The sequence below is a fragment of the Amphiprion ocellaris genome, chromosome 21, assembly GCF_022539595.1.
Source record: "Amphiprion ocellaris isolate individual 3 ecotype Okinawa chromosome 21, ASM2253959v1, whole genome shotgun sequence".
NCBI classification, from domain to species: domain Eukaryota; kingdom Metazoa; phylum Chordata; class Actinopteri; family Pomacentridae; genus Amphiprion; species Amphiprion ocellaris.
Window position 1 is genome coordinate 12,434,226 of NC_072786.1, and position 18,728 is coordinate 12,452,953.

At 37.0% G+C, this 18,728-nt stretch overlaps 1 protein-coding gene across 1 annotated transcript in view; it reads left to right on the top strand.

Annotated features, from left to right (window-relative positions):
- LOC111589158 (copine-8) overlaps window positions 1-18,728 on the top strand; it is a 135,363-nt gene that overhangs the window by 66,213 nt on the left and 50,422 nt on the right. Inside the window, exons 7-11 of the mRNA XM_055006486.1 lie at window positions 3,729-3,792; window positions 6,280-6,383; window positions 8,337-8,441; window positions 14,193-14,234; window positions 16,567-16,642. Coding sequence (XP_054862461.1) covers window positions 3,729-3,792; window positions 6,280-6,383; window positions 8,337-8,441; window positions 14,193-14,234; window positions 16,567-16,642 — 391 coding nt within the window. The remainder of the gene's footprint in view (window positions 1-3,728; window positions 3,793-6,279; window positions 6,384-8,336; window positions 8,442-14,192; window positions 14,235-16,566; window positions 16,643-18,728) is intronic.

Below are 18,728 nucleotides of genomic sequence, written 5' to 3' on the forward strand. Positions count from 1 at the left end.
GCTCAATGATTTCCTGTTTTCATCTTGAAACCACATACCAAGAACCAAACTAGTATTCAAGCAGTTAAAGACATTAGAGAGAGAGACTTTCTACCTGTTCAGTGACAGAAGTAAACATCTACAGTGAATCTCTGTAATGGGAAACATTTTTTTTTTGCAGTTTCAGGTGAAAAAGGTCCGTCTTCCTGTCATTTTCTCTGGGTGTTCCTCACTATCTCAGTCTTAATTCTGAATCTTTCACTCACTTCACACACAATGCATACAAATTATCTGACCCCACCTCCCTGAGAGGTCTGGGAATAATGAGTTGGAGAGAAAAAAATAGTTTTTCTGCTCATCTTCAGATTCCTGAGAGCAGCATATTGCTTTTGCACATGACAAAAGCTCTCAGCTCCTCAATGCAAATTGATGGCTGCCGGATCTATTTCATTTTTGATAGAGCTGTCCTTTTCACAAGCGTTTTTCTCTCACTTCCTCATGCTGGAGTAAAACGGGGCTTGAATTACATTCACGCAGAGGTTCTCGACCCCAATTCTGGGCTGCCTAAATGACTGCATGAGTCAACTTCTGCCAGGTGGGACTCAGAGCCGAGCTCATCACAATCCTCTTTGTCAGATTGCAGAACGTCTCAAAAGTTAAGTCAAATTCCCTGCTGTTCCTTCGATGTGTGGACAGTTCCTTTACTGAAGATATATGACTACTTTTAATGATAATTCTCTGCAAATTATGATGCAGATTTTACTATTCAAAGCTCCTATAATTACCAACAGATGTGATTAGCTTTCTTACAACTCAGTTCCTCCCAGCTCTGTAGAGCACTTTAGCATCTTTTAGCCCACAGTTTTACTGTCATCGCTCCCATAAACCTCATTTCTTTTCGCCTTCAAACTCTGATAAACCGACTTCCTGCCAGACAAAGTTAGCAACTAGCTGCAGAACCTAATGGAGCATTTAGCAGCTCAAGGGCCAGACGTTTCCATCAGGACTTGGTAGACAGCCACACGGCTAAAAGGAGAGTGAATGATTGACTTATATTAGGTAGTGGACCAGAAACACAACTCCAAATACGTGATAATTGTGCTCCATTTGCTAATGCATCAGCCTTGTCCGCTTTATTAGGGGAGATAATGTGTGCGAATCTTTTGCTTCCCCCTCATTTAGCCAGTAATGTAAATGCAGGTTTAATTAACCATCTTTCCATACTAAAACATTAGTTTTTCAAATTCCTTCTAAAAGCATGGATGACTTATTTTAGATTTTTATCAAACTTTCAATCTATAAACAAGGTTCAAGGTTATCTTAATTGTCCCTCTAGGGGATATTTGTTTTGCAGCAAAAGCTCAAACATCTAGAAAATCCAGAAAAGGAAATTCAAATGTGCCAAAGTAGAGCAATTACACAGCCAGAATGCTCATGTTTATTAAAGATCCTATATTTAGCTTTTTTTTTTTAAACAGACTGATGAAAGTCTCACCTGTCCTTCAAATATTTCTTTCAATTTTTCAGCTTAAAATACTGCAAAGATGTTTCATTTTACCCTGACTGTATAACTGCTGGTTTTAGTTGTGTTCTAAATGGGTTGTTTCAGTGTCTGTAACTTTAAATGCAACTGAGCTGCCCCTGTCCACGCCCCCTTCAGGAAGAAGACTCTGTCTCAGTCTCTGATTGACAGTGCAGAGCAGAGTGTGTGAGACCAGGGCCTTTCTATCACTTCTAACTTTCTGTTTTGAAGATCATTTTCCATGGAAATATCGCAGAATAACTGTTATTGTTTTTGTGGTGATGATGCAGATGATTTTGCAGCTATAAATCAGTGGTTTGGCAGTGCAGAGCAGCAGCTTGGAAGTAACTATGAATGTGATTTCCAGTTAATATGTAGCCTTAATGGGCTGCATTTCAGTCACTATTTTGCAATTGTTCTGTTAGAAACAGTTAGAAAATAGAAAAATATGTAAACCTACACAGCTTGTTTGGGAATTTGGCTGCATTAAAGCACAGTAGATGTGAGCACAGAGAGCAGGAGAGAAGAATAACAGTGTAAACACAAGCTGAGTTTAAGCTGCACTGCAACAAAACAGGCAACATGAAAACTTGTTTATTGATTTCAAATCGATCTTAAAGGTTCCACCATCACTAAATGTCCATCTGCTTTACAGTAATCATCACAGAGCTCTGACGAACTTTGGTTGCTAGCCAAGGAATGCCAATTGCTAGCACAGGATGCTAGTTGCTAGTCTGGAAATGCCAGTGACCAGCCTAGGGATTATGAGCCGGGGAATGGTCGCAGTTAGCCTAAAGATTCCAGTGACTAACCTTGGAATGGTAGTTGTTAGCTTAGGAATACTAGTTGTCAGCCTTAGAAGGTCATTTGCTAGCCTAGGAATTGTAGTTGCTAGGCTAGGGAATGCCAGTTGGCAGCCCAGGAATGGTACTTGTTATCCTAGGATTGCAAGTGGCTAGCCTGGGAATGCTAGGGGTTCGCCTTGGAATGCCAAATACTAGCATCGGAATGCAAGTCGTTAGTCTGGGAATGCTAGTGACTTGCTTAAGAAGACCAAATACTATCATAAGAATGTTATTTGTTACTGTAGGAAGACATTTTAGAGTTACCCTTAGTTTAGAGTTTCGAGTATCTGTAGGAAGTAAATAAACCTAGTGGGTTATTTTTATTTTACATCTTCATGTTTTTAAGACAAAAACAACAACAACAAAAATATAGGTTTTCAACATATTGGATGTACTGAAGTATGTATTGTACTGTTGTAAATGACGAAAAGCTTGAGATCATCCTGGTCATTCTGACAGAGACTTCTTTGTCTACTCCTATTGGACGAGGTTGTGTTTCCAACCCAGGCAGTAATATTAAAAGGTCTTCCTTGTTCAGTAACATAACTAATGGTATGAAAACGTCCTTTAAAACAGGATTTGGGTTGCTTCTCTGTGTGTGCAGCATAAGTATATGAGTTGGACTGGTTCAAGGAGGAGATGCTGTAAATGACGTCATCGAGTTCACCTTGAATAACACGATGTTTATTCAGAGAAAGTGCGAACACACCCACACACACACACACACACACACACACACGTACATCATCTCATCCCACCTTTACCACAGCTCGGGAACGCTAGTGCACATCATGAACACCCACTTTCAGCATCAACAGGAACATTCATTCACTCACACAGACACACTTCAACACACACAAACATAAACAGCTCTTTCTCAACGGTTCCTCTACCATCTAGGAGATGTTTGGATGCAGTGGGAAATAGTAAAATTTTCCATGAGGCTTTGGTCATGAATTTCCACTTGGCCTTAACTTCATCAGCAGCTGGAATTCACCATGTAAAGATCAGAAAGGTTGAAGTTTGTGCACAAAAAGCGGGGAAATGTCTTGTGAGGCCATATTCTAAAGAAAAGTGGGTGGCTGCAAAATTACCTATATTGTACAGCTGCATTGATTGACTAAGTTAAAATGGATCATATGAAAGACACAAGCTCAACAAGCTAAACAAGCTTTTTTCTGGTCCACGCTCTGAGTTGAGATGGTAATTCAAGTCAGGAGATGCTTTCGGACTCTTGTCAACTTGGCCTTTGACTGTGAAAGTGTAGAGACCGGCAAAGACGTAGCAGGAAGAGTTCATGTAGAATAAACAACATGCCAATAACAATAACAGCATCCATGTGACTGTGACATGTTGACCTTTTGGTGTGTTGTCGTCCGCAGGGGCATCCCAGGGAAGAAATGTGGGACCATTATTGTGAAAGCCGAGGAGCTGAACAACTGCAGGGTGAGTGTCAGAAACTGGCCAGGATGAATGTACATTTTTAAGTCTATGTTAGTGATAGACTGTTTGACGGCTTGACTGATTAAATGGTGTTTTCATAAAATCCACATTGGCCCATTAATTTATGGTCTTGATACTCAATGATTTGTTTGAAATAGTTAGAAATGTGATAACTTGGACACTTTTAATGACATGACACATGGTTTTTTGTGTATATTTCTGGACTAATTCCATTGTTTTGCTGAGAAACGTTAGTTACAGTAGTTGGGAATTGTAATGTAGGAAGCCTTCGACCAGCTAAACTAGCTTACAGAGCTTTAAAACTTTCCACTACTATTTTTCAGTTTTGTCATTTGGGATAGTTATGAGACAGCAAGAAAGTGTAACTTTAAACTCTAGATAACATAAAACTTAGGTCAAAATTTTGTTCCATATTAGCATTGTACCTGACAGTAGGACTGCCGTTTTTAGTCAGCATATCCGACGCCGTTTATGCTGAAATGCATCAGCATCAATATTTTTAACCGACGTGTTTAAACTGGTGACACGACGAGATCAGACTTCGCACCAAAACATGATTTGTACACCATGCAGGGTTTCGTAGTGTAACACAGCATAATTGATGACCACCTAAAGGGAAAACACACAGGTGCTGTTTGGCAAGGAAGCACATTACATCCGTTTACTTCTCTCCTGCTCTCTGTGCTCACATATACTGTGTTTCAATACAGCCCAATTCCTGACAAAGCTCTTCTCTTTAACATACTTTTCTGTTTCTGTTGTCATAGAGCAAAAGGAGTATAAAAAGTCACTTCAAGGCTGACTTTGAATCTGCTACCAAAGTCAACCCTTCTTGTGCTTTGGTCAATATACAGACTGAACTTTTTCACTTTGTTAAAGACGCAAAACTTGAAATAAAACCCTTATCTGGATTAATAGATACTTTAGATAAACCCTCTATTTTCTATTTAAACCCAACAGTTTTGCACTATATTGTATAAACTTGTGCTTACATGTTATACTGTGCTGCATTATGCAAAGACATACAGGCTGTCAAAATGAAGTGACCTTAAATGAAATGATCATTTTCCTTTTCTGGAGGAAATTTTATCGCTAAGATCCAATCTGTAAAATAGGAGACAGATTATTTGATAGAAAAATCATTGTTAGTTGCAGCTCTACAACATAGCTTTACTGTTTTACCATTACCAGGGATCCATTTGTATTTGGTTATACTCAAGCTGCTAAACACCAACAACGACATGGTATCGGCGTTAAATCCAGCTTTCTAAATATTCGGAATCAGACATCAAAATACCCATATTAATCCGAAAGTAATCTCAATGTCTATCTGTCTAACTTCACTGTATCTGTTTGATAGATAGATGGATGGATGGATGGATGGATGGATGGATGGATGGATACTTTATTAATCCCGAGGGACATTCAAGTTTGTTAAACTTTACCAAAATGTTCACTTGTATCAGAGGATTTGCGGCATAACAGCCGTAGGAATTTAGTTCTGAACTTTATTTGGATGGGACAGTGCATATTAATGAACATACAATCTCATAAGTTTACACAAGTGTGCGGTAAATAAGTCAGATTTAGCACAAGTGCTAATTTCCATCTGTCAACTTTATAAATGACTGTTCTCAAAATTTCAAATGGCATGAATATTTGAGTATTTAAATAGTCTTTTAAACTTTAACAGCAAAATGCCAGTTTGAAAAGCACTTTAAAGCAGCTGTCGGTAATTCATCTTGCATTTTCGGTCCCTGTTGTTGTGTTGATGGTATGTTATGTATCAAGTGGATATCTGGTGTGACTTGCTCATTGTGACATGATAAACATGGCCACTACACCAGGGTATTATGGGAGTCCCTAAAGCCCCAAAACGAAATAAAAGACAATCAGATAATTTGAAAAACACAACTGAAATCAATAAATAATACTTTTAGTTAAATAATTCTAATAAACCCCATCTAACCCTTAAAAAAAGAGAATTTCTTTTTGTATTTTGTTCTCAACTTTCATTTACATCCTTCCGGCTCTATTTTTTCATCATCTGTTATGTCTGCTGTCCTAATATGTTTTTGCTTCAGCGCCCATCTGCACAGAAGAAGCAACTTTCTCCTTTAAGTCATCAATAATGGAAAAATAAAAGACGGCTTTTGGATTCAGTCTGTCCTCATCAAATAAAAAAACGACTCCTCGCTCAACTTCTTCACAATAGCTTTCAGTAGTGATGCACAGGAGACAAGTTTTTCCTCCAGCAGAAGCCTCAGTGGAACAGAAATTATTTGTTAAAAGCAAAGACTGTGGATTAGATCATGTACTGGATATTCTCTGGTGTCTATAAAATAATTTGACTGAACATGTGCATATTTTGTGTCTTCGGGGACTCATAAAGCGCAAAAATCTACAACCAAAGCTTTCCATACTTACTTAAGAGTTTTCCTTGTGTCTTTTTCGGTCTCTGCTCGTTAGGAATCGGTTATGATGCAATTCTGCGGAAACAAGTTGGACAAAAAGGACTTTTTTGGCAAGTCCGACCCTTTTCTGGTTTTCTACCGGAGCAACGAGGACGGCACGTGAGTTCCCCTCCCATCCATCCTTCCCATCGCTCCTTCTCTTTCCCTGCATCCAAAGGAAATTGGTTTCATTGATTTGCCTCAGATGAAAAGCAGTGCTGCCTGTTTAAAACGTGTGGAGATGTGTGTGTTTACAAAGCAGGAGAAAATGCAGCGCTGTAGATTTTATATATACGTGTGTGTGTGTGTGTGTGTGTGTGTGTGTGTGTGTGTGTGTGTGAGTGTGTGTGTGTGTGAGTGTGTGTGTGTGTGTGTGTGTGTGTGTGTGTGTGTGTGTGTGTGTGTGTGTGTGTGTGTGTGTGTGTGTGTGTGTGTGTGTGTGTGCGAGTGTGTGAGCTTCCATCACACACTCGCAGTGTGTTACAAGTCAGATAAGACCTCGTGCTCTGAGGGCAGAAGATACCGAGCCCACCTGCTAGCCAACGGACTAATGAAATTACCTCTTTAGTGTGTGTTTGCAGCTCAGGGCAGCCCTGCAACTACACTGTCACCAAGCGGAAAGTTAGCAAAAAGTGGCTTTAATTGCATTTTTAAAAATTCCTCCTCATGCTCACTTCTTCAACTCCATCTCTCGTTCTTCTTCTGCACGTTTCCTATCAATCAATCAGTCTTTTTTTATATAGCAGCCTTTATATGACTAAAAATGCAACACAAAGTGCACAAATAAAAATGCAATAAATCTGTATAAACAACCCTCACCGTCAGGTTACGAGTAAAGGAAACAGGAGATGAGATAAAATGAAATGAAATGAATGAAATAAAATAAGCTAAAAATTAGAAAGATCAACAACTAAAATTTAAAAGAGGAAATAAAAAAGGATAAAAATTGGAAAGATAGATTGCAAAAATAAAATAAGCGAAATAAAAAAGCAGAAAAATTTGAAAAATAATTAAAATAAATTAAATAAGAAAGGATGAAATTAGACAGATAAATCTCTAAAATACAATAAAATAAATGAAACAGTATGTATTATTGAGATAGATATAGAAGTTCAAAATAAAATAATAATTATAATAATGATAGTAAAATAAATAATTATATGAACAGAATAAGAACTGATAAAATGTAATGTAATTAACCATACATTAGCCTAAAATATGTAAATTGGTGAATGAACAGAGAAATCAATCAATAAAATTAGTTCTAAAATCGAAACTCTTTGAATAAAGATGTGACACAAAATGCTTTATGGCTAACAGAAATAAAAATGCAGTATAAACAGCCCTCATAGTCAAGTTGTAAATAAAGAACTCAGGATTGGGGAACTGAGGAAATTAAATAAAATAAAATTTTAAAATTAACTCACTGAAATACAATAAATGAAATAAAATATTATTAAAATATTATTAAATTAAAAAATATCAATACAGATAAATAGAAATAGAAGTTTAAAAAATAGTAATGAAATAAATATTTAGAAATATATTAATACAAAATTAGAACGAAGAAATAAACTACATTAAATGGACTAAAATATGTAAACAGGTGAATAAATATAGGAGTCAATAAATATTAGTAATAATTCGAAGAAGAGTAATGAATTCATACAATCTGTTAAATCCAAATCAAAAGCCTGATTAAAAACGGAGATCTTGAGTTTGCCTTTTTCCTGCCCTTTCTCCTGCCCTCGGAGATGTGAGCAATAATTGCAAAATGCTGATAAATAGGATAAATATGAAGGACCCAGACCATTATGAACTTTATAAAATAACAAAAGGATCTTAAAATCAGTTCTAACCATGAGAGATAACCAGTGCAGAGGCTTTAAAATTGGCTCATCAGTTAAATTTTGGTCTTAGTTAGGGAGACCAGATTACAGCATTACAGCGGTCAGTTGTAATAAAAGCATTTATTAGTGCCTCTGTGTTAGTTTTATAGACGACTGGTTGCAGTGAAGTGATAGTTTTCCCTCTTTTCTCCCTTGTTTGATCCTCTTTTTCTTGTCTTTGCAGGTTTACCATCTGCCACAAGACCGAGGTAGTGAAGAACACATTGAACCCCGTGTGGCAGGCCTTTAAAATCCCCGTTCGGGCTCTTTGCAACGGCGACTACGACAGGTACGTGTGCTTTCACATATTAAAAAGCAACACAGAAACCAAGAACAACCATCTGAATCATCAGGTGTTGTTATTTTCAGTATCAAGGCTATTGAAAAAGTCAGACGAGGTAATGTGCTGAGTGCTCCTGCGACGTCTAATGGCTGAACACATACAGCAACATCATGTATAGGAGTCATTATGTACATTCCAATGTTCTTATTAGTTCAAGCGAGAGCATAAAAGAGACATTTTCAGGTGTGATTCATCCAACAATGAGCTTCATATGTGAGGGAAATAAAGTTTCTGTCCCATGCATTATCATTTTTAAAGCATCATGGAAGTCAGCATTCAATAAATAGGAATAATTGTGTGTGAAAGTGGAGTTTTTGCTATCTGCCATGTTTTCTATTAACATTATATCATACATTTCAATATTGGTGTGATTTTTCCTGCTTCTACGTACCAGCATCTGTCTTGGTTCCACTTCTGAATAAAGCCAATAACAGCTGCTTTATCCAGAAGATGCATTCAGATTTGTGCATCACAGTCTTTCTGGCAGGAAGGTAACGCTATTTTCCGGTGGTCTCGTTTATATTTAGCGCACGGTTGCTAATCCTCTTGTCATAGCGGCTTAAAGTGAAGCAAAGAGCCAAAAAGCAACGTATTCCGTCACTGTCGGCCTCCAGCTTTTATTTTGGTAGCACAGTAACAACAAGTGTCATCCTGCAGCCCTAACACAGCATTTCTATATTTAATATGTCTGTGATCACAGTTTTGTGGCACACGATGCTTTGAGTTTTCTGAGCATCATTTTAGTGAAACTGCTTTAAGATCTAATACCAGCAGTTGACAGTCTGTGATCGACTGAAGGCAAGAATTTATGTCAGCAGCAAACATGAAGCGTGAAGGGGAGACGTTTTTCTAAAATTCAGGCACACAATCTTTATCCTCTCATGTCCAGGCAGTTTCTGAGCATTTCTTCACTCATTTCATATTTTTACTCACTGTGGGTGAATTTTTCACTGCAATATAGAATCCTGCACTTTTATGGAAACAGCACAACCATGAATAGAAACAGAGTATGTGCAATAAGAATTTTATTGATTGTTGTGTTTTTTTAAAATCTATTTATGCTAATATCTGCATTTAATTTTAATTTATTTAAACTTTAGTGTGATTTATTTCAGGGTTCTTGTTTCTTTTTAATTGTTGCTAAATTATTATTATTTTGACTCTGAGTCACGTACAAGAATTCCAGTGTACCTGTACTGTGATGTACCTGTGCAAATGGCAATAAATTCTATTCTATTCTATTCTAGAGGGAACTTAAAAATGTCTTTTGTGCGGTGTGACATTTAAAATGGCATAAATTACGAAAAAGCAAAAACAAAAGGTGGATTTCTTTATTTTGTTTACAAAAAGTGAGCAAATCAGGAATCAACATGTGCAGTATTTTTCCAGATGCTCACAGGTGTTGCCAATACCAACTAAAAACACTCACACTGCACACTAGAGATATTTTACTTTTTAAATTTTTTATTTGTTTCCATACTTGTCTCCTATCTCCTGTGGAAACACACGGCTGAACTGCCTGCAGTTTTTAGATCTTTGCAGAATCAGTTTAGTGCAAATGATCTTTTTTTTTAAACAATTTTTTAAAATGGTGAGACTCAAAGAATAAAATGATTTTTTAAAATTAAATTTCACAGTTTTACATTGAGTTTTCCAACTGAATAGCACATCACAACTGAGCAGTTCAAGGACTGCCAAGGAAGGAGGAATTTAGATTTTTTTATTCAGTTTTTACAGTTTCTTGCTCTAATAAATGGTGTAATTTGGGATATTTTTTAAAAACATAGCTTGACTGTCAAACCTGCCAGTATGTTTTGGGGTTCAAAGAGTTAAAGTTGCCTTAGATAGAATACCAGATACTCATAAAATATATAATAATACCGTGGTCTGCTGAACAAGATGAACATAAGTCAGTCATTCAGCGGTGTCTAGTTCAGAAGCTTAGACTGGATCATGGGCATTAAAATGAGTTCCACAGGACTGATCCTTCCACTGCCAGGGATGAAGAAGCTGCTCATGACACTGACTGACAAAGATCTACTGATAGACAGGATTTACTCTTATAATTCTTAGGCCAGACTCACAGTGCAGGAGTTTTGGGCTGATTTACAGCAATTTCATCCCAACAAATGGCAAAATCTGGGCTTAGATGTTGATCTGAACTGATGTTTGGCCCAGATTGCTTCGTAATATGAGAGGTTTACAGATCCAGGATCAGTCTCATCCCTGATAATATCAGACATGTTTGATATTACATCTGCTTCCCCATGAAATCACATGAGGCGCTGCTCTGCTCCCTGATTGCTACTTCTGCTGTGATTATCTTAATAATATCCTGCAGTCTGTGGTGCAGCATTATTTTAAAATCTTTTAGTGTGTACACGTCTGACATTACAAAGAAGAGTATCTGTGAAGTTTCTCCTCATGTGCATGATGCAACCAGGTTTCAAAATCTGTTAAACTTTTAAAACTCCTGCAGTGTGAGTCTGCCATTACATATGTAAACTTTCTGGCTGAAATGATGGTTCCAAAAGTCAGTCTGAGTTTTTCAAAAGACTCATCACATGAGTTAGTGGATAGACTTAGTTTTGGTGTATTGTTTATTATTTTTGGTTTTGTAACACCTTTATAGGTCTGTAACTTCTTAATAATTACAAAAAAATGTCATCACTTATTCAGTTTTCTGAGAAAGACATGTATTATTACTTAGAAAATTGTACAGATGCTTTTCCTTGAAATGAAAACTGTATTTGATGGAAATACTCTTCTGTTATTTGATAATCCACATATAACTTGAATTGTAGTTCCAATTGAATGTTTTCCTTTTAAAATTAATTAATTCAAATCGTTTTTTGTAGCCGGAAAAATGTAAAAACTGAAGAAATAATTGACTTTTCAACTTTCCGAGTGTCTGTATACTCCTCATCTATGAAGTGTAATTCCAGGTTTTGTCAATTTTGGTAAAATATATAATCAAACAAATTCTATTTTCTTTTTTTTCTTTATGGATTATTGCATTTTAAGTGTAATATGCTGTACAAAGTTTTTTTTTTTTTTAAATTCTATATATTTCTAGTCATGGTTTTGCTGTTTCCATGGAGGTGCAGGACTTTATATTGCAGTGAAAAATGAGTCCACAGTGAGTAAAAATGTGACGTCAGAAAAAAACTTGCCAAAAACTGAGTTCAGAGGGTTCAAGACTCTTTAGGTGATGATTACTAGGATCAGTGTTACACTAAACTGAAGTTAAATAACTGAAATTGAACCAACTCAGCACAGTGTGTCCATTTAAATAGGGCCAAATACAGTGATTGGACTATAAAATGTAGGGTTTTCACTTCCGGATAGTCTCAAAATACACCCTTATTGATATTAAAAAAAAGAACTCTTCAGCTCTTTGAATTCTTCTACATGTCTGAAAGTCTCACACCTGCTTTACTTTATATCTCAGGAGGAGAGAGACAACAAATAAGTAGATAAAAGTGTGTCTCTCTTAAGTCGGCCATGTGTGTCTGTCTCCTCCATCGATAAGAAGCTGTGTGCTGAAAAGGGCAGAAAGAAGCACACAATAGGGTTTAACGTCGCCGAGCTAACAGACAGCAGCATTGATCTGAAGTTTGCTCCAATAAGCCGATTGGAGGAGTTGAGTCACACCGAGTCTTATCAATGGGCGACTCAGGAAGCTGGCGGTGGACTGAACATACAGTCCACAAACACATCCAGCCTGTATCTGTGAGATAAGGACGAGCTGGAGCCGGCAAACAATGGAGGAGTGTGTGTTTCTGCTCATAGGTGCTTCTGTTCACACACACATGCAGGCAGCAAAGAACAAGATTAACAAGTGGAATCGTTGCCAGTTTCATGTCACATCATCAAAGCCGCGAGTGATGGGATGTTTCCTGCTGAGACGTGGCATAGCGCCGACTTAATAAGACGCACGCCTCTAAACACACGAAATTACACAAGGAAAAAGTGTTGCGCCAACCAGGAGTCTCTTTTTTTCCTCCAGAGTGCCCATTATTACCCTCCAGCCCCTTCCTGCTTCTTACATTTATAGCTCCGCTTTCCTCTAATGTGCATCCGAGCAGCTCCAAGCTCCATTAATGACGGTCTGTGTTTCCACTCCTTCTCGTATTGGAGGATGAAGCAGATGGGGAAGTGCAGTTTTCGCTCTGATTTTAAATTAGATACCACTTTAAAGCTCTCTAAGTTGCAAGTTTAGAGCAAGCTTATAGAAAATTCATGACATACTGCGGTCTGGTTGCATATTTTTACACAGTAATGCTTTGAGATTCTTCTTACACTCCTGGGTTATTCCATCTCAAAACAGCGGGGGCCTTCTGCTCAATGATCTCTGATTTGCTTTAAACTTCATTTTTTTCATGGAATTCATCATGTAAAATTTTGGATTAAGTAGTAGGGCAACACATTGAACTGAATACATGATGTCTAAGTGACTGAAGACAAAATTAACCCTCCTGTTGTCTTCACTTATGGGCACCTAAAAAAAATATTGTTTAATCCAAAAATTCTGCAAAAAAATTCCCCAAATTTCTGAAAATTTGCAAAACCTTCAGGAAGAAAATTCCAGTAATTCCTTAAAAATTTCCCTTAAAAGTTTTATTTTTAAAAAAATCCCCCAAATTTGGCAAGAAAATTCTTGTAAATATTTTCAAAAAATGAATAAAAATCTTCCAAAAATCCTAAAAGTATCTAAAATGATTCCATATATATCAGTAAAATTTCTTTGTTAGTTTGTGCTCAAAGATAGGATTTTCTGATTTTTCCTTTTTTTTTTTCTTTTTTTAACCCACCGTCAGAGACTATTTGATCTACTTGTTCAGTATTGCAGATTCTGAATCAATGACATGATGAGAAATAAGTAAATAATTTCAGGGTTTTATTTTTAATACATTTTCTGTTTTTTTTAAGACATTGTTATCCAAAAGTAGCCTCAAATTTTGCAGGAAAAAATGTTCTAAAAAGAGGATAGATGGGCTTTTTAAAAAAGCTAAAATTTCAGAAATATTGGTATAAATATCCTTTTTTCAGGCAAATCAGAGATATTTGAGCAGAAAGTATTTGAAAAATGTGGTGATTTGAGATGGAAAAAGCACTGCCTTCTTTCTCCTTCATTCTCTCCAGCAGAGTGCCTTTTGCTGTCTCACTTTTAATTTGCTGTTTGTTCTATTATCTTTCCACCTCCCCTCTCCTCTCTTACGTATCGCTCCCTTGTATTTGTCAGAGAGAAATGACCCTTCTGTAGCAGATATTGGTAGATTGTGAGTGCGCAGCATATCTGCCTCTTGCAGCCTATTCAATGTTTTTACTTTTTATTTTTACGCCCGTGAGCTATAATGGGTCACAGAAATAGATGGATCTGGAGATGAGGAGAGCACATTACTGCAGGCAAACACAGCCAGAGAGAGTGCTGGAATAAAGATAAGATACCGAATGAATCTGCTTCTCCTAAAAGCTCCATGACAACGTCGACAGAAGACATTAACATTCTTCTGACATGTCAGACACAATGTCGGTGCATAATTTATGACTTTACAACATTGCTTTTCACTTTATAAAATATGTTACATGGTGCCACTGCACACTTGGGTGCCTCCAGAAATGTTAAAGCAGATTGCCCATCAGTCAGAGTCATAATTTATTCATGTTTTTTTTACTGTATGCCTCTTTCTACAGAACAATCAAAGTTGAAGTGTACGACTGGGACAGAGACGGCAGGTAAATCCTCTTTTCTTCATATAATTATGTTGTAATTCAGCTGTCACCTCACTTTTTAAATTACAAGCTGCAAAACTGTAACCCCAATAAAGCTACTACTATTGCCAATTTTTCTCAGTTGATCCATTGACCGTTTTACCGATTAGTTTATTAAATTAATCTAAAAAAATTCCTCCAAAAATGCAAAATTGCAATTTTATTTAAACACATTTCTTTTTCCAAACTGTATGTCATTTTATTATACAGCACGGGGTCATATGTAAACAAAGATTTAATGTTAAAGTGCAAAACTGTACAGGTAAACCAGAAACTCTAATGTGATTTTTTTAAAAAAGAATAAAAATACGGCTTGTCGTTTAAGTCAGCAGCTTCAATCAAACCCCTTCACAAAGTGAAAAAGTTGCTGATTAGTTTTTGATACTGTAGTACCCTGAGGAGGCGGTCAATTCCATGTTAGCAAGCAGAGAGGGAGAAGGTTATGCAGTAAAGGTGCACTGTGACAAAGACTTCTGCGAGGCTTACTGGCCAAAGGCTGCACACAAGTGTTAAATTAAACTTGGCCAAACTGGGACATGGACTGTAGAGACCTGTGGTAAATTTTTAGCTGTTTTGTGCTTTTTATTTCACATGTATATTTGCCTGACAACAGACATAAACAAAGATGATCACAGCAACTCTGAACCATAATGATTTATTAGTTTAGTTTAGCCATTTGCTAGTTTGTGGAAAAAATAAATTGTTAAAAGAGAAAGAATTGTTGTATTTCCAGCTTTCTGACTGGAAAAATTACCCAAATTCAAGCTTAAAATTGTTATATTTCATCAAAATTGCTTAATTACACATGTTTTCTGAAACCAAATTTAAAAATAAAAATCACACAATTAATTGATTTTTGACTCAGTTGAAACCAACAATCATTTAATTGCAATTCTGGGACTGCTCGGTTGAACTGCAGGAAGTGTTTACACAAAGCAAGTAGGAGACAACTATGAAAAAAATATATACGTTAGTAGTAAAGTATCTATTCAATTCAATTTTATATGTATCTCTATTTATTTATTTTGTCTACAGCATATAAAGTCATTTTTGAGTCCTTCCTTCTCCTTGCCATAGCGGTGCAGTTAACGTGTCCAAAACATGGCCAAACATACAGACTATTTATTTGTTTCTTTATTTTTTTGGTAACAACCCTATTAATGCAAATGTCAGCACTTAAAACAAGATTTAGTTTTGAAAGTGTCAGTATTTAATTCCATCTGTAGTTGCGAATGCAGAGAAAAAACACAGTGTTGTCTACAAAAAACGTTGTCAATGCTGTATTTCTGCTGTATTAGTTACAACTTTTGAGAAAAAATTATTGAGTTTAAATCTTCATGATGTTTTGCACTTAACCACCATTGCTCATTAGTTTGGCAACTGATAACCTGTCAGACTTTGTTATTTATTCAACAGGACTTTCTGCATCAGATTTTCATTGTCTCTTCTGAATTAATATCCCTTTGTATTACTGAGATGAAACAATGATCCGTATTGAGTTCAGTCGTTGGGATCATGAACACTGGAGCTTATTGTACATATATTAATCTGATATGACGACCTCGGAGCCAGTCATCACTGATAAATAAACACAAATGCATTTCCGTAATACTTCTTGATTACATTACCATTCAGCCCACCAGCTTCCTATGTTAATCTAATCTAAGTCACACATAATTAACACCAGTCTATGTTTTCAGTAGGTAAGAGAGCTGCTTCGTCATGGATTGACTGCTTAATGATGAGTCTGGATTCTGGCTGCTGACAGAAAGAAAGAAGGAGTGACATTTGTCAAACTCTACTGAGTTATTTCTCTATTCTTTACGCTTTCATGGACTCTATTCAGTGTCACTCACAATCTGAGGGAATGCAGGGACATTTTGGTCAAGAAATGCTAACAATTATAACCAGCTGTTTGGGGGAATTGAGATTTCGTGTTACCAGTTTCCATGTCCGTGAAAATGTCTGGTGTCATCTTCACCCGTTGTAATGCTGTTTTACTATTCACTGACAACAAACCGAATCTTTCTTCACCTCAGTTTAATAATTTGTCTCCTCTCAGAGTTGATTCAGTTCAGTTTGCTTTAAAAACTCACAACACATGATGAAACCTGATAAAAGGACAAAATGCCAGCATTGTCTCTGAGTTTGCACTCGTGTTTTGAGTTTTTAACTTCATATTTTGAGATTGTCACTAATGTGTGTTGTCTAGATTTAAAAAATAAATAAATGGATGTGTTGTCAGAAATTAATATTTTTAATTATTTTCTGTTTTTCTCCCTACTGCTTTCTGTAGTCACGACTTTATCGGAGAGTTCAGCACCAGCTACAGAGAATTATCCAGAGGACAGAGTCAGTTCAACGTCTATGAGGTGAGATTGAGTCATTGAATGTTTGCTATCTGCCGTTACCTGATATAATTTTCCTAGACAATACACATTTCAAGTATTATAGAGTAACTGTAGTACCTGGTTGCACCATCAGGTGGAATCACTTACTCTTTATTATTAGAGTGACCAAAGAAGGTGGGCATCATGGGAGTTTAGTTAGTAAAGGAGCACCATGACAAAGTCTACAAGACTTACTGACCTCTGTCCAGCACGTAAGTATAAAACTAAAAGCTTGGCCAAAGTGGCACTGTGATGGTAGATCCACAGTGGTAAATTATCTGCAATTAATACAGCTTTTTCACATGTAAACAAAGAATTGGTCCCAGTCCCAAACAGTTAAAAGTCGTCGTAACTCAGGCTCAGGATACATCCTTAGTACAGATGTGTTACTGTTTAGGTCAAAAGTAAATCTCCAGTCTAGATCCTTGCTTGTGTTGTATTTTCTCTCAGATGTACGTCGCTTTGGATAAAAGTGTCTGCTAAATGAAATTGTAGAATTTTAGAATTGTAGACGTGTTGTGTGTTCATAGTTAGGTATTCTGCATTCCTTGGTTGTAACAAGTAGTTTTTTGGAGTTACTGTTAGCTTTCTATCATCTCCAACCAGTCTTCCCATTCTCCTTTGTCCTCTCACATCAACAAGGCATTTTGGTCCACACAACTGCCGCTCACTGGATGTTTTCTCTTTTTCAGACCATTCTCTGTAAACCCTAGTGATGGTTGTGTGTGAATATCCCAGTAGATCAGCAGTTTCTGAAACACTCAGACCAGCCGGTCTGGTACCAACAACCATGCCACGGTCAAAGTCATTTAAATCCCCTTTCTTTTCCATTCTGATGCTCGGTTTGAACTTCAGCAAGTTGTCTTGACCACGTCTACATGCCTAAATGCATTGAGTTGTGGCCATCTGATTGACTGATTAGCTGTTGGTGTTAACAAGCAATTAAACAGGTGCACTTAATAAAGTGGCCGGTGAGTGTATATTGTAATTTCAACAGGAATTTTTGTAATCGAAGCTATATGTCTTATATAATCATACATATTCTTCTGTACTGCTCTTGTGGTGAGTGATGAATAGTGAAACCGATCGAGGCTGTCATATGACTGATTTAATGCCGATCAAAATTAAAATTTCGAGCAGCTTTGGCATCTCCTTCCAAAGAAAGCAGCTGAAATTCCTTAACCTCTGTTTCACTTGCACCGTCTCATTCGCACACTGACGGTTATGATGGATCGCTGGCTTATCTTCTCCCAGGAAGAGTCAACACTTCTTGATTAACAGAGGACTGTACGGGGAGCAGAGTGCACTGGGGACTTCCACTTTAAACAGCTGCTGTGTGTCTAATAGATCTCACACACGAAAGAACAGACACAAAATAATTTTGCCTTTTCTGGCCTGTTTCTTGACCTCAGCTTTCCCTCAACCCGAACACGGCGGTTTCACACAATGACTTGGCACACTTGGTGTATCTGTGTGTGCATTACAGCCGCATTTCAATTCACCTCCAAATGCGTCCTTGTTGGTTCGTAAAGTGAATCAAGGAGAAACGCATAAATCCACACATTTGTATGTTGTTTCCCCCGAGGTCCTCCTTTTCGGTTTAACCTTGGCACAGTTTAATGAGACCATAAAGCTCAGATTTAAAAGCACAGATCCATTATTTGGCATTCAAAGTGAAGTTCAGGTGCTTCTGGCTGGTCTCTGCATCATAGGCACGATTGTATGTTTTAGTAGGCGATGAAACGAAGGCCACAGCTTCTAATCTGGAAAGGAAAGCTGGTTTAGATGCATAGTGGTTTCTGTGAAGTGTCTGTCCTGTTACATATTCATAAAGTCACACCACTCAGTTCAGAGTCACTCTCCAACTCTGGATTTAGCTGCTTCCTTTTGGACATGCAGCAGGTTAAAAGCATTGGTCAAAGGCGTATTCATGGTGGTTGTTGATTTAGAGATGAGCATAGAGAAATAGAGGGAAGAACGTATAGAAAATGTACTATAAATGACCTCAGTTTTGGAATAGTACTCCAAAAGAAGTCTTAAATTACATAGTATTTTGTGATAGTTTTTG